The sequence below is a fragment of the Silurus aristotelis genome (genome assembly GCF_946808225.1).
Source record: "Silurus aristotelis genome assembly, chromosome: 13".
In the NCBI taxonomy this organism is placed as follows: domain Eukaryota; kingdom Metazoa; phylum Chordata; class Actinopteri; order Siluriformes; family Siluridae; genus Silurus; species Silurus aristotelis.
This window is the reverse complement of record NC_139586.1, coordinates 5,128,751-5,146,425: the sequence shown is the minus strand read 5'-3', so window position 1 is coordinate 5,146,425 and position 17,675 is coordinate 5,128,751. Positions and strand designations below refer to the sequence as shown.

Genomic DNA, 17,675 nt, shown 5'->3' with positions numbered 1-17,675 from the left:
TATTAAAGTGTCAGGAAAAATTTATATAGGTTACTATATTATAGTATATTGTTGAATAATTATTATTAAAAAATTTTTTTTGATTGCAAACATACTCCGCCCCATTGTTTTAAAACTCCCAAATGTAAGCAGTCAGAATTAACATAATTATGAAAATGGGCATGTGAGGAAACGGCATACCATTTTGTCAACTTTCACTCTGAGCCTTAATCGTGACTATCTGTGAAACTACTTATGCAGAACAGGGTTGCGCTTTTCACAGATTGTTATGCTGCATGGAAAATGTTAGTGTCGAAGTGAAAGCACAAGTTTAGCCTTACTGGAAGTTGTTAGTGGATGGTAGTCAGGTAGATTAGGAGGGTGGTAGCTTAGCGGTTAAGGCATTCGACTTCAGCTCCGAAGGACACGAGTTCAAATCACAACCACACCAAGTTGCCACTTTTGGGCCCCTGAGCAAGGCCCCTAACAAATGTGATAATTGTAAATCGCTCTGGATAAGGCCGTCTGCCAAAATGCCGTAAATGTAACATGTAAATGTAGATTATGCTCACATTTATTCTCACATTTTCTCCCCTTCTTTGATAAATAAATACATACACACACCTTTTCCTGGAATGGAATTTTTAGAGAACAAGCATCATCATGGAAACAAACGGGGCTGTGAGAGACATACTCTAAAAAAAAATAAATAAAAAATCCAGAAATGACAATGTATGATTTTTTAACTATTTATTTGTATGATACAGCTGCAAATAAGTATTTGAACACCTGAGAAAGTCAATGTTAATATTTGGTACAGTAGCCTTTGTTTGCAATTACAGAGGTCAAACGTTTCCTGTAGTTTTTCACCAGGTTTGCACACACTGCAGGAGGGATTTTGGCCCACTCCTCCACACAGATCTTCTCTAGATCAGTCAGGTTTCTGGCCGGTTGCTGAGAAACACGGAGTTTGAGCTCCCTCCAAAGATTCTCTATTGGGTTTAGGTCTGGAGACTGGCTAGGCCAAGCCAAAACCTTGATATGCTTCTTACAGAGCCACTCCTTGGTTATTCTGGCTGTGTGCTTCGGGTCACTGTCATGTTGGAAGACCCAGCCTCGACCCATCTTCAATGCTCTAACTGAGGGAAGGAGGTTGTTCCCCAAAATCTCGCAATACATGGCCCTGGTCATCCTCTCCTTAATACAGTGCACTCGCCCTGTCCCATGTGCAGAAAAACACCCCCAAAGCATGATGCTACCACCCCCATGCTTCACATTAGGGTTGGTGTTCTTGGAATGGTACTTATCATTCTTCTGCCTCCAAACACGTTTAGTGGAATTATGACCCAAAAGTTCTATTCTGGTCTCATCTGACCACATGACTTTCTCCCATGACTCCTCTGGATCATCCAAATGGTCATTGGCAAACTTAAGATGTGCCTGGACATGTGCTGGTTTAAGCTGGGGAATTCCGTGCCATGCATGATTTCAAACCATGACGTCTTAGTGTATTATCAACAGTAACCTTGGAAATGGTGGTCCCAGCTCTTTTCAGGTCATTGACCAGCTCCTCCCGTGTAGTTCTGGGCTGATTTCTCACCTTCCTTAGGATCATTGAGACCCCACGAGGTGAGATCTTGCATGGAGCCCCAGTCCGAGGGAGATTGACAGTCATGTTTAGCTTCTTCCATTTTCTAATGATTGCTCCAACAGTGGACCTTTTTTCACCAAGCTGCTTGGCAATTTCCCCGTAGCCCTTTCCAGCCTTGTGGAGGTGTACAATTTTGTCTCTAGTGTCTTTGGACAGCTCTTTGGTCTTGGCCATGTTAGTAGTTGGATTCTTACTGATTGTATGGGGTGGACAGGTGTCTTTATGCAGCTAACGACCTCAAACAGGTGCATCTAATTTAGGATAATAAATGTAGTGGAGGTGGACATTTTAAAGGCAGACTAACAGGTCTTTGAGGGTCAGAATTCTAGCTGATAGACAGGTGTTCAAATACTTATTTGCAGCTGCATCATACAAATAAATAGTTTAAAAATCATATATTGTGATTTCTGTATTTTTTTTTTTAGATTATGTCTCTCACAGTGGACATGCACCTACAATGACAATTTCAGACCCCTCCATGATTTCTAAGTGGGAGAACTTGCAAAATAGCAGGGTGTTCAAATACTTATTTTCCTCACTGTATATACAGTACAGATGAAAAAGTTTGGACACACCTTCTCATTCAAAGAGTTTTCTTTATTTTCATGACTATGAAAATTGTAGAGTCACACTGAAGGCATCAAGGGCTATTTGACCAAGAAGGAGAGTGATGGGGTGCTGCACCAGATGATCTGGCCTCCACAGTCACCGGACCTGAACCCAATCGAGATGGTTTAGGGGTGAGCTGGACTGCAGAGTGAAGGCAAAAGGGCCAACAAGTGCCAAGCATCTCTCGGGGAACTCCTTCAAGACTGTTGGAAGACCATTTTAGGTGACTACCTCTTGAAGCTCATCAAGAGAATGCCAAGAGTGTGCAAAGCAGTAATCAAAGCAAAAGGCTACTTTGAAGAACCTAGAATATGACATTTTTCAGTTTCACACTTTTTTGTTATGTATATAATTCCATATATAATTCCACGTGTTAATTCATAGTTTTGATGCCTTTAGTGTGAATCTACAATTTTCATAGTCATGAAAATAAAGAAAACTCTTTGAATGAGAAGGTGTGTCCAAACTTTTGGTCTGTACTGTGTGTGTGTGTGTCATAATATTGATCTCTAATGCAAAGAAGAGAATTATGGAATTGCCTGCTCTGGAGGACACACACTGTCCTTATGCAGATTATCTAGGGAGCATAGACTGCCTACTCCAATATGATGCCCATTTTATTAATATCTGTTTTTATCCCTGTGTTTCTCAGTCACATGTGCATCCAAAATTACATAAAATTGCAAAAGGCCAAATACAATGCTTAGCAATATGTATGCAAAATATATATTTATATATTTTGTTCTGAATTATTTTGTTTCTTTTTGTAAAATAAGTCTGGAAAAACTGATTTCTCTTGAGTTATAAGAGATTATGAAATAAAATTCCACTTTTGCCATATATTTTCCATCTTTTTTCACAACCAGGGAAATGCTAATTGATGCTTCTCTGATTTATATTGTTTTCTCATGAGTCTCATCATTTTCTTTTATTTATTTATTTTTTATTCACATAATCTATCCAAACACAACTTCTGAAAGTGTGTATAATAGGGTTCAGGATTAAATTTTTATTATTATTGATTAGCTTTCTTACTTCAACGCAATTGGCTAATCAATGAAAATTTTTTTAATGGAATGTTTTATATTTTACATAACATAAAATTTATTGGATCTTGTATATTGATTGTCTATTTTTATGCATTATTTTGGAGTGGATTTTATTTTTTATTTAGGAAAATTACTAACTGCCACCATTAACAGTGTGAACAATGCCACTAAAAATCGGTGAATCCAAACTGATTTTCACCTGCGCATTCGTACATTAACAGTACGTTTCAAATTTTAGTAAGCAAAACATTTACAATATGTGGCAGCTTTAGCCACAAAACTAACAACTGATCATCAGAATGCACATTGTTCTAATTACATGGAAACAATAAAGATTAAAATTATTGGTAATAAAACTAAAATCACCTTTTTAAATTGGCACAAATGTACAAGAAAGTATTATCATTCTAAAATGCAATTTACACATATCTGAAATGTCATTAGTATTTCTTTCTTTAGTCAACTGATATAACTGTTGATGAGTAACTGTAGTATTACTTGTACATTATCAGACATTGTTTCTATTGTTCCATGTACCACATTTCCACACATTTTGATATTTGATATTCACCTTTTACACACTGATATGACTATATAGTAAAATTAGAATCCACCTACAGCAACTTAGTGGTGACATGGAGAAAGGCGAGTGTGATCCAGGTCACAATAGTGTTCAAGCAAATTCGAGGAGGAAGACAAGGAATCTTAAATGGAGGTAGATGGAGTGAGGTGATGTCCTGGATCTTACAAGGCAGGCCTCCTTGTAACTTTACTTGGTGAGATGTTTCAGGTTTGCTGATGGTGCTATAACGTCAGGTTCCCCCTAAAAAGGCACATTCTTGATTTATCACCATCTACTTAATGCAATATACTTTTTTTTTCTCCATGTGGAGAAAAAAGGTTAAGGAAAAAGAATATGATATGCGACCCAACATAAACTAGCCAACCTTCTCCAGGCCATTAATGACACGCAGTAACATCATGGCAGGTCAGTGTCAGATCTGGATGTTAAAGGCCTTTGGAACATTTCTAATATGAACAGTTCAGGATCTTCTATGTTGCAGTCCCTGTTGGTTAGTCATGATTTCATAAATAAGACATAAAATGTATTTAAGAAAACATTAGTAGTGTCAGTTAACAGATGACTTTTTACAGAATCAAGACCAGATCCCATTGATCGTTCATTGGTTAATTCCTTCTCAATTTATATTGAACATATGCCAGAACAGAACTACTCTGTTCAATATATAGTGTAAAAAAAAAAAAAAACCATTGTTGGAAAATGCAAATAATATATCCTGATACTTTTATCTTAAAAAATATATACCTTGGTTTTGGAATGGAATGACCAGTGCTTTATGTTATAAATAAAATACTACTACATAATAATATATACAGACTTTTTATAATCATTTAAATGATTTAACGCATTAAAATGATTTAGAAACGGTTTTGTGCCTCATCTTGTTGTTTTAATTTTCTATTAAACTAGAATCTACTTTTATCTGCTTTGAGTTTAGTCTGTGCATTTATGTCTTCCATGTTGTTGAAAAGTCTTTATTGTTACTTGTTTATTGTCAATCCTGGTTTATATAACTATTAATAAATTAAACAAATAAATGAAAGGATATAGATAGTCCAAAATCCAAAGTCCAAACAGAAAATATGTGGGGTGACCTGAAAAGGGCTGTGCACAGAAGATGCAAGAATGAAAAACTATCCTCAAAACATTTATAGGACTTTTACTCCATTGTCTAAATTTAGTACTAAATTAAAAAATCTGGTACCACATAAACCACAAACACTTCCAGTTTAAATCTGAATACAAAAAATAAATAAATGAGAATATGATTACTGAAGATAAAAATACAGATAAGTTTAAACCCTGACTGTATACAAAGAAATCCAATGTTCTGTCCAGAACTTTCCAAAGAAAAGCCGTTTTAATGTGCCTTTATAAAGAACAAGGCCTTTTGTTCCTGTAATAAAGTAAACATTGTTGCCAGAAACATGAATTAAGATCACTTACTTAAACAGAACTTAGAACAGGACCTTGACTGAAATATGGGACCGCTATTGTGCTTCCTCTACTATGCCTGTTCACGAGTGACCATTTTTACAAGTACAAGCAAAATATTAAACACAGTGACCACGTGTTTAAAATCACATGTAGCTTTCTTTTGGAATTCACACAAAGGCAGTGCGAAGTAATCAGGGTTTATTCACAGTGACACGATTTTCTCAGCAATATTGCATTAGTAACCAGTGCTTGATGTTAAATTGATCTATTTTTACTGGTGTTGACTGGCAAATGTGTACATAAAACAAGTTGTAGTGAGTACAAACTTTGAGTAAAAAGTTAAAACAAAAAATAAAAATAAAAAATATCTGAGTTTAGAAACTGACACAAAAGTAAAAAAAAAAATCCCTAATATTGTAATGTTCTGTCCATGTAACCTGTTCTTTCCTCAGTAAATAACACTAAAGCACAATAAACATACAAAACTGGCTTTACAAAAATGTAACTAAACATAATTAACTAGATCCAACAGAAGTCATCAATGGCCACTAGGGACAGAGTAATACTGAGGTAGATTAGAGATCTGTAAATCTGTCCATCAGTCACTCCTGTAGAAAGTGCGAGGATTTTACATCCTATTACTGGTGCGACTCATTGTGTGATCATAGTTCACGTAGAAGGAGAGATTATTATACAAAGACAGTATACTGAATGTGAATGTAAAAAAATTGTGTGATTATTGCTATTGATCAAATCATGTTCAGAGCTCATCATGGTTTCTGGTCAGATCTTCTCCATAGTTTGTCGCTTGACTTCCTACAAACATGTTCCAGTTCTGAAGAATCTCCTCTTTTGTCAGCATCTGATCCTGCACAATAAATAAAGTAAATTACTGTACTTTGTGTTGACAAGTATACAAGTAATACTTACATACATACATACATCTGTACACCCTGTAATACACAGATTCTGAGAAACTGAGAAAAATGTAGGGGAAAAAAAATAGATGAAAGGTGTTAATAAGAGCTTCAGTTATTAGAACCATGGCCAAAGGTATGTGGAGTAAAAACAGCATTCTTTTTAGAAATGATTTGGTAACTGTAATGTATAATTATCAAGTGCAAGTGTTTTTTATTTTATTACAAGATATTTGGGTTTGAGACCAAAACATAAATCTGAAACAGCATATGAGAATTAGCTTTAATAACGTGCCATTTAAATATGTTATACCACCTTGGTGACAGACCACCCCATTTTAGCTAAGAAAATCAATTAGTCTAACAGGAACCATCTGGGTAACGCCTGTGATGTTTCAATATTTTTGATCACTCGTTAAATGGTTGGGTTCAAACAAAGGATTTAAACTGTAAAGCACATCAAGATGTAAATATCAGGGAAATAAAAGCTGAAATTTGTCTCATCGTCATCTTTTGATGACACAAACAAAAGAACTGGAAACATTTAAACATTCCCAAAGCAAAACCAAAAATATTATAAAATTAAACAGATATGGATATAAATGGTAGCGTCATAAATTAGTCTCTATAAATACTTCGATTTATTTAATTTTTTTAAACTTCTGTCCTTTTCAATGTCAGGGGACACGTGTACACTCCTGGGAATAAAATAAAAGGACCAAAACATAATCAAATTAGAAATGTAACTAAACTCACAGATCAAATTTGTATGGGGGTGCGTTTCTCTTTGATCTCTTTAAACAATTTAGTTTTTTTTTTATGTTTATCTGAGAATTGGTTTTAATACTTGGTTTAGTGACGTTCATTTTACCAGAGCAGTAATGTAAAGACTGCACATAAATTTACCTTATCAGTGTCAGACTCATACAGGAGGTGTCGTGCTTCAGCCTGAGCATGATCATAATCCTGAGGAAGAATCCAGTGACGAATCTCATCCACATCCATCTTCCCATCTTTATTCAGATCTCTGAAATCAGAAAACTGATCTCTCTCGGTTTTCACCCAGTCTGGTTCAGGCCCTCCATCTTCATGTGCAAACATGTCCGCTGATTGACAGACACAAACAAAAGTAATGTTGTTGATGAACCTATACACAGTATCTATATAGCCATCAAATATCTATAAGGTCTTTTGACTACACCACATAATCCCACATGCCGTAAATAAACATGTAACATCAGAGATACAGCTTTAGATCAGCATCAATACTGTTTATGAAGACAAAGAGATTAGCATGCGACCTCAACACTTGGACAAAGACAAATCTAGATAGAACACAATAATAAAGAATGATTGTATTGGCTGGAATTATTTTGTTCCAAGGCATATTCATCTTAATTCATAAATATTTTCCTTTAAAAACAGCACCTTCTGCTCAGTTAATAAATTAGAGAACTCAAAAATGTCAGTTCTGTACACGTTCCAAACTGTACAACATTCAGACATTCATAACCTCCACCTTCTAAAATGTATGTATGTGAGTGCATGATTTCCTGTGATGAACTGGAATCTAATTCCAGGTATATTCCTGCCTCATAAACACTGTGTTTGAGAAAAGTGCCAAAGACAACGAGCACGTGTGTAAACCTGACTACTGAAGACGAACTGATTATTTTATTAATTAATGTAGTGTGCAAGTTACATTTCATCACACTTTTCAGTTTGATTTTTGATCCTGTGACATTTACAGTCACTTCTGCTTTTTTAAGTTTTACTGCATTAAAAAAATCCAAGTAATTCAGTCAAACACAACGCATTCTGATCATGAAAAAGTGTCCTCAAATATATTTATTTATAAATTACATACCAATGTATTCGTCTTCATCCACATAACCATCTCCGTTCTTATCTATGTCCTCCAATGTCTCCTAGAGATCAGAACATCACAGGACATCAGGACATTACATTGTCACACTTAACTACAAATACATTTAATTAGCTTTTATTATAATTAAAATATTAAGTTAAAAAAATATATATAAAATAAATATCATATTAAAATAAAACCACAAAATAAAGGCGATGATGCAATTTGTTGAAAGCTGTACACTCATGTTATTAGTTTGTGTAGTGACTAAAACTATGCTGCTAATAGCCATGTGATTTCTTGTTACTGATGCAAGATGATATAAAACCAAATACCCAAAGTGTTTAAAGATTTTATACCAATAGCTTGTCACAACTGTTAACAAGGAGACTTGTTTTTTTTTATCTAAAAACAATGAAGTGTTTGGTATTTTAAACCGAGATAAGTTTAATATGCAGCATCATTAATGCAGGAATACTTTTTTCATTTACACTCAGTCAATGAACAGCAAGAATAGTGTATAACAGATACTATAGCGTGTGATGTGCACAAAATCTGTGATTAAACCTCTTTATACGCTAGAAGGTTCAAAAGTCCATCTTGATCACTGACATGAAGAGTCATCTATTGCTTACTCTATTCTTAGCATGAACATGAAACTGAGTGTGTTTAACTCACCAGGACAACAATGTCCCTCATGTGCTCAAATTCCTCAGGGTGAAGAAAAGCAGTGAACTCATCCTTCTCTGCTCGCCCATCTCCATTCAGATCAGCGGCTTTAAATCTGCGTTCATCTCGTGGCAGCATCTTCTTAAAGCTGAACTGATCTGAAGAATCTGCAAACTCCTCTGGGTTTGCTGCAAATTCACATAACTGCATTCTGTCATCAAATTACAGGTTACAGATCACATATCACCCTGCTGCTCCTCCAATACTTAACTTTTACATATCAAAATATATTTTCATTCCACTTGTCATTAAATAGTAAAAAACCTACAAACGTTTCCTGCCTATGTTGATTACATCATATTACAAAACAGATACCTATACACTGCACGTGGCATACAGTACAGACCAAAAGTTTGGACACACCTTCTCATTCAAAGAGTTTTCTTTATTTTCATGACTATGAAAATTGTAGAGTCACACTGAAGGCATCAAGGGCTATTTGACCAAGAAGGAGAGTGATGGGGTGCTGCGCCAGATGATCTGGCCTCCACCTGAACCCAGTCGAGATGGTTTAGGGGTGAGCTGGACCGCAGAGTGAAGGCAAAAGGGCCAGCAAGTGCCAAGCATCTCTCGGGGAACTCCTTCAAGACTGTTGGAAGACCATTTCAGGTGACTACCTCTTGAAGCTCATCAAGAGAATGCCAAGAGTGTGCAAAGCAGTAATCAAAGCAAAAGCTGGCTACTTTGAAGAACCTAGAATATGACATTTTTCAGTTGTTTCACACTTTTTTGTTATGTATATAATTCCATATATAATTCCACGTGTTCATTCATAGTTTTGATGCCTTCAGTGTGAATCTACAATTTTCATAGTCATGAAAATAAAGAAAACTCTTTGAATGAGAAGGTGTGTCCAAACTTTTGGTCTGTACTGTACGTATACACTGCACGTGGCATACGTATACACTGCACGTGGCATACGTATATACTGCACATGACAATATGTACACTGCACATAATATACGTATACACTGCATGACACGTATACACAACACATTGCACATGACAATATGTACACTGCACAACATACATATACACTGCACATGACAATATATATGCACTGCACATGACAATACATATACACTGCACATGACAATATATATGCACTGCACATGGCATATGTATGCACTGCACATGACAATACATATACACTGCACATGACAATATATATGCACTGCACATGGCATATGTATGCACTGCACATGACAATACGTATACACTGCACATGGCATACGTATGCACTGCACGTGACAATATGTACACTGACTGTATGACATACGTATACACTGCACATGACATACGTATACACTGCACATGATTACACATTAAGTTAAATTATTCAACAGCTATACTCTAATCTGATTGGACACCCGGCATTCTAAAATGGATAATAAATACATAGCGCAGGGACAATTCCCCATCACGCCACTAGTTTGTGTTTACTACCTCAATTCTAACTGTTGTAGAACTGTTATTACTCTTATGCTCACAGCTGGCACACTTACCAAGGTAGTATCCATAGGTGGCCTGTTTGTACTCGTCCCAAGCAATTGCATTGTCTTTGTTCAGGTCATAGTCACGCCATATTTTAGCAACGTTCTCATAAACATAGCGTTTTTGAACACGTTTAATCCAAAGCTTCAGCTCGTCGGGGGTAATGAATCCATCAGCATCACCATCAATACGATCCACAATCTTACTGCGAACGCAACCATACACACACACACACACACACACACACACACACACACACACCAGATTTAACAATCACAGCCTATGCAAGAACACTTGAGGTGTTATGATTACACACCATAATTAAAACCATATAATGACTGACTTGAAGGAGAGCTTACACATTTTTTTTTTTAAATTGCACTTACACTTGTATCATACTTCGTAAGTGTATTTATTCCAGTTTTATTGTACTTTTTCTTAATAGTAGCCGCAAATGTAAATACAAATGTAAATGTGTATGACTAAGATAATTAATATAATTAATATTTTTTTTTTTATAATTTATAATTTAATATAATTAAAGTCTTTCTGGAGGCTCTCTGGAATAGGGTGTTTGCCAAATGCCATATATGCAACTGATGTTCTACTCTGTGTAATTTAATTTCTGTTTTTATTCATTTATATATTTTATATATATATTTATTAATCAGTAAGTTTGATTCTGTGTTGGCCATCATTTACATTTACAACATTCTACAATATTACAACACTAACAATATTTTTTCCCCTCAATTTATTACATAATAAAATAATGCTGCTCAAAACCAAGAACACCAAAGAGCTCATCGTAGACAGTAAGGAGAAAAAGACGGCACAAACACACCTATCCATTTAAAAGGAACAGTGGTAGACCGTGTCACCAGCTTCAAATTCCTGTGGATCCACATCTCCAAGGACCTCTCCTGGACAAAAACCAGCTCCAGTCGGTTCGAGAAAGCTTACCAGCGCTGCTTCTAACTGAGGGCTCTGAATAAGAACTGTCTTTCCTCAGACATCCTGGTGAACTTCTGCACCATCGAGAGCATCCTAACCAGCTGTATTTCAGTCTGGTATGGAAACTGCTGTGGCAGAGTGTGGTGAGAACTGCTGAAGGTATTGTGGGAACCATAAACTGTTTGCCCTCCTGCCTTCTGGTAGGTGCTACAATCAAGCAGGTTCAAGAACCTTTTTCCCCACAGCTGTTTCCATGCTGAACTCTACACCCCAGTAGCACCACCTCCCCTCCACCCTTCACTACCACGCCCCTCATCTTACACACACACACACAAACTAAATTCAATACACTATGTCACCTTACTCTAGACCAGGGGTGGCCAACCCGCGGCTCTCAAGCCGCATGCGGCTCTTTGCATGGTTTCTTACGTTCATATCGAAGTTTGTGTTTTTTTTAAATGTGCGTGTTCGCTTCGCTTGAGTTCTATATGGTATTTTTAAGACTTAAATGCTCTTGCCCCTACTGGGAAACTTTGCGGTATTTTCATCTCATGCGCATTTGACGAAAATACTGTAATGAACACGCACATTAAAAAAACACACACACAAATTGCAATATGCAAATTGTTTACTTACATTTTAAGTAAACAATTTGTGTCAAGTTCACTCTCAAAATGGCAGGTAAAAAATGCACAGCAAAACAAAAATATGAAGATGAACACAAGACGTTTTTAACAGAGTGGGAGAGTTTATATTTTTTTGTTGAACGTAATGACAAGTCATTCTGCCTTATATCAGGCGTCATTAGCGCATTTCAAAGTTTCAAATCTTCAGCGCCACTTCAGCTCACTCGATGCTAACATCAACCAGGAATTTCCAAAAGGGACTGAACTTTACAAACACAAGTTTGTCACTTTGAAAAGTCAGGCAGAAAAGCAGATACAGTTTTAACTGGTTTGGAACGTTACACAAGCTAAAAAGCCATACAATAAAGGGAACTGCATTAAAAAATGCCTCAGTGACGTTGTTAAAATCTTGTTTCAGAGGAAGGGATGGGTGATGTTCGTGTGTGCCCATGTGCATGATGTGGCTCTTTGCGGTAACACAGTAAAAAATGTGACACCCGCATATGTTGCACATAGAATAGCCTACTTTTTGCACTCTATCATTTTGCACATGCACATAACCTTCATAAACAAGGTATATAATATCTCCTTCATTGTATAAAATATATATATATATATATATTATATTCATACCAATGCACTTGGTTGCACTGGTTAGATGCTAACTGCATTTTGTTGCCTTGTACCGTAACTTGTGCAATGACAAAGCTACCGTATTTTTCGGACTATAAGCCGCTACTTTTTTCCCCACATTTGAATCCCACGGCTTAAACAACGAAGCGGCTAATTTATGGATTTTTCCTGGGTTTTTCCCGGTTTCACAAACTTCAAGCCAAAAAAACTGAGCGACATAACATTAGACCAATTAAATTTCCGAACAGAAACGAAAAAACGCACCTCAACTGTGTTCTGAGCTGCACGGCATCGTGAGGAAAACTTTCAACGCACGACGATGCCAAAAGATAAACTCCCGAGAGAAATACAGTAGTTGTGAAAGGAAGGAGGAAGACAGTGAACAATGACTTACTTGGTCGGCTACTGTTTAGATACAAGCCGTTGTAGCGCGTTGAGTCTGGGTGAACGGAGAGCTCGCTAACTCCAGTTACAACAGAAATCATATAAGCACAGACAGCTTTCCAAAACTCGTGCTTTTTCATTTTTCTTGGCAACAGCGTTACGGGTTAGTCAAAGAAACTTTTATTAGTTTCAGTGTAAGACCTGCGGCTTATAGACAGGTGCGGCTTATTTATGTTAAAAATACAAATATTTGTAATATAAGGGTTATATATAATATAAGGCTTATATAAGGGTGCGCTTTATAGTCCGGAAATTACGGTAAATCTAATTCAGTGAAAATAATACAAATATTTTTTGTTATATTTGCATAGTTTATAGTGTGGGTGTATTGGCACACGTATACGTACTGTGATTTGTCGATACAGCACTTTCGGTTCGTTGCACACCCAATACAATCTTTTTTTATGTTATGTATATGTTTATGTTTTTTATGTTAGGAATATAGGTAAAATCTGAGTTTCCCTCAGGAACACATTAAGTGGTGGACCGCAAGTTTGTTTAGTCTCCGCCTCGCACTTTGAGTGCATTTTTTAGGATTATTATTTATTAAACTTGAAAACAAACAACAATGCCAGAAGTATAAAATTGAAACTAGAGTTAGCGCAGTGTCACTGTGGCCACTCACTCTGTAACAGAAATAAGATTTGTTTTGCACATGCTAGATTCTTTTAAATAATTAAATGCATTTTATGAATGTGTCAAAGGCTTTCAATGACAATGAATTACATTAAGTTTATGCAAAGAGTTGATATTTGCAGTGTTGACCTTTCTTTTTAAGACCTCTGCAATTCGCTCTGGCATGCTGTCAATCAACTTCTGGGCCACATCCTAACTGATGGCAGCCCGTTCTTGCATAATGAATGTTTGGAGTTTGTCAGAATTTGTGGGGTTTTGTTTGCATACCATAGGATTAAGGTCTGGGGAATTTCCTGGTCATAGACCCAAAATTGTAATGTTTTGTTCACCGAGCCACTTAGTTATCACTTTTGCCTTAAGGCAAGGTGCTCCATCATGCTGGAAAAGTCATTGTTAGTCAACAAACTGTTCTTGGATGGTTGGGAGAAGCTGCTCTCAGAGGTTGTTTTTGTACCATCGAATGGTAATTTAAACAATGCCTTTTTTCTCTTTTCAATTATTACATCATGATACAACATTAAACAATTATTATTATTATTATAATTATTATTATAACAAAGATTATTATTCTGTCTTATACTAATTGTATTATCTGTCTTTATTTTAGATACAAATATATTTTATATATCACTATAATCTTTAAATAGATAATGTAATGTGAGAAATATGAACAATACAATTCTCCATATGCATAAAGGTTTGTGGTGTAAAGTAAAAAGGTGTATACAGACACGTCTGTATGATTCTCAGCACTGCAGTATTATAAGTTAATTACAGCTTTACTGTTGTCGGACTAGTCGAGTTGTGAGTTGTGCCTATAGAAACATCTCCACTCACTCCCCTTGGTGGCACCAGGGGTGAGTGTCCCACGTAGCAGCGGATGTTCACTACCCGTATCTTAGTTTTTTCAAATGTTGAGCTAGAGGCTGCTGATGTCACACCGTCCTATGAAGCTTTTAACAAATCAGTCTGCACCAAATGCACAAAATGCCTCTATCCATGAGCTTAGATGTACTCGCATTACGACCATGATTGAGATGTTGGAAACCTATTTGAGGTGGCTTTGGCTTTATGAAACAGTCAGCAACAAATCACAAATAGACTGTGGCATGCAAGCAATGTTTGATTTTATATCAACAGGCCCAAGGTGTATCAAGAAAACATTTCCCATACCAGTACACCACTTCCACCAGCCTGCAGGATGGTGATGATTAAGATACCTGCAGTTGTCACCCACTATATATGTTTCAGCAGAAACTGAGATTAATCAAATCAGGCTAAGGTTTTTTAATGAAAGATCACCAACTGTTGAGTATTGATGATCCTGTGCCCTTCTTCTGCTGCCACAGATTTATCCATTACAGCCTGATCAGCATTTATCAGGTTTATCTGATTTACCGTTTCTGTTATCTCAAACCAGTCTGATATTCTCAACAAGACATTTTCATTCACAAAACTGACTTACTGTAGGTTTTTATTTATTTTACTAATATTTTATTTTAAATACTCACACCAGTCAATCTGGCGCCAATAATCATGACCTATCCCCCACCCCAAACCCCCCATTCTGTCGTTTCATATGAACATTACCCAAAGCTGCTGTCAGTGCAACAGTTTCTTCAGTACACTGCAGCTGTACAGTTGGCTGATGAGATCACTGTATTAATAAACAGGCTGATGAGATCACTGTATTAATAAACAGGCTGATGAGATCACTGTATTAATGAACAGGCTGATGAGATCACTGTATTAATAAACAGGCTGATGAAATCACTGTATTAATGAACAGGCTGATGAGATCACTGTATTAATAAACAGGCTGATGAGATCACTGTATTAATAAACAGGCTGATGAGATCACTGTATTAATAAACAGGCTGATGAGATCACTGTATTAATAAACAGGCTGATGAGATCACTGTATTAATAAACAGGCTGATGAGATCACTGTATTAATAAACAGGCTGATGAGATCACTGTATTAATAAACAGGCTGATGAGATCACTGTATTAATAAACAGGCTGATGAGATCACTGTATTAATGAACAGGCTGATGAAATCACTGTATTAATAAACAGGCTGATGAGATCACTGTATTAATAAACAGGCTGATGAGATCACTGTATTAATAAACAGGCTGATGAAATCACTGTATTAATAAACAGGCTGATGAGATCACTGTATTAATGAACAGGCTGATGAAATCACTGTATTAATGAACAGGCTGATGAGATCACTGTATTAATAAACAGGCTGATGAAATCACTGTATTAATAAACAGGCTGATGAGATCACTGTATTAATGAACAGGCTGATGAAATCACTGTATTAATAAACAGGCTGATGAGATCACTGTATTAATAAACAGGCTGATGAAATCACTGTATTAATAAACAGGCTGATGAGATCACTGTATTAATAAACAGGCTGATGAGATCACTGTATTAATAAACAGGCTGATGAGATCACTGTATTAATAAACAGGCTGATGAGATCACTGTATTAATAAACAGGCTGATGAGATCACTGTATTAATAAACAGGCTGATGAAATCACTGTATTAATAAACAGGCTGATGAGATCACTGTATTAATAAACAGGCTGATGAAATCACTGTATTAATAAACAGGCTGATGAAATCACTGTATTAATAAACAGGCTGATGAGATCACTGTATTAATGAACAGGCTGATGAGATCACTGTATTAATAAACAGGCTGATGAAATCACTGTATTAATAAACAGGCTGATGAAATCACTGTATTAATAAACAGGCTGATGAGATCACTGTATTAATGAACAGGCTGATGAGATCACTGTATTAATAAACAGGCTGATGAGATCACTGTATTAATAAACAGGCTGATGAGATCACTGTATTAATAAACAGGCTGATGAGATCACTGTATTAATAAACAGGCTGATGAGATCACTGTATTAATAAACAGGCTGATGAGATCACTGTATTAATAAACAGGTGTATAAACACTATATACAGAATAGTACATTCTAATTGACCTGTATTAAGTAGTGCTTGAATTTCGTGACCATACAATTGCAGTTGATTAAATATTGTACATGTTGTTAAGGAATATAGAGTACAATAAATTCTATTTATTATATTTAAAATATTTCTACACACTGAAAAAAGTTAATTGTTATTAATGCAGTGAAAGTCTGGGAAGGAAACTGCCCCACCACTGGGGGCTGGAGCCGGGCCTGCTCACCTCAGTCTGTCTCTGCTCTCCTCTGGACTCAGCTGGTCGAATGTCTTTGCTTCTTCTTTTCCCAAAAAAGCTTCATGGTCGAACTGCAGGCTCTGCTGGTCCATGTGCTGCTCTTTGTGTGGCTTGTGGCTGAGTCCGGCCTCATGGTGAATTCTGTCTTTTCTCAGTGTGGGCTTCAGTTCCACCACACACACAGCCATACACACCACACACACTGCACACAGTACGTGCATGACGATCACCACTGCACAAACAGAGACCTGTTAGGTAGAATCTGTTCTCCTCTGCCGGTCAGTAAAGTTATAAAATAAACCCCAGTGCTGCTCAGAGTCTCTGATTCCCTGAGCGCCTCGGACACAGCGGCCAAAACCCAGCAGGATGAATTTGCACACTAAGAAGATGAAGTACCTCCTCAAGGATATCTCAAGTCTCTTAGTGTAACGGGTTCTCTGGTACACCTGACTAATGCAGTGTTTCCCTCACGCACTAAACCAAACCTGCCTGAACTTTCAAACCTGCTCTGCAGTGCCGTGTGTGTGCGAGCGAGCGTGCGTGCGTGCGTGTGTGTGTGTGTGTGCGCGAGCGAGCGTGCGTGCGTGCGTGCGTGTGTGTGTGTGTGTGGCGCCACGTTGTAGAATGACACGCAATCTGACGAAATCGTACCGCAGATTCATCTCGGCCTCTAACCAACTTTATACATAAAGCTACAGGAAATTAAGAAACGCAGAATTAGCGTAAAAATTAATAACTAAATATGTGATAGAAAAATAATACAATGGCCGCAAATTCATCTTTTACAAAATCATGTCGATATGACGTCATATCTCTGATAGCCGCGT

At 36.7% G+C, this 17,675-nt stretch overlaps 1 protein-coding gene across 1 annotated transcript; it reads right to left on the bottom strand.

Annotated features, from left to right (window-relative positions):
* Positions 1 to 5,489: 5,489 nt before the first annotated feature.
* rcn1 (reticulocalbin 1, EF-hand calcium binding domain) lies at positions 5,490 to 17,406 on the bottom strand. The gene is made up of 6 exons (XM_083558206.1): positions 16,837 to 17,406; positions 10,327 to 10,520; positions 8,771 to 8,949; positions 8,093 to 8,153; positions 7,132 to 7,331; positions 5,490 to 6,176 (listed from the first exon to the last, which is right to left on the bottom strand). Exons 1-6 carry the CDS (start codon positions 17,067 to 17,069, stop codon positions 6,069 to 6,071), a joined length of 975 nt encoding a protein of 324 aa, XP_083414332.1. The 5' UTR covers positions 17,070 to 17,406; the 3' UTR covers positions 5,490 to 6,068.
* Between the last annotated feature and the right edge of the window lie 269 nt (positions 17,407 to 17,675).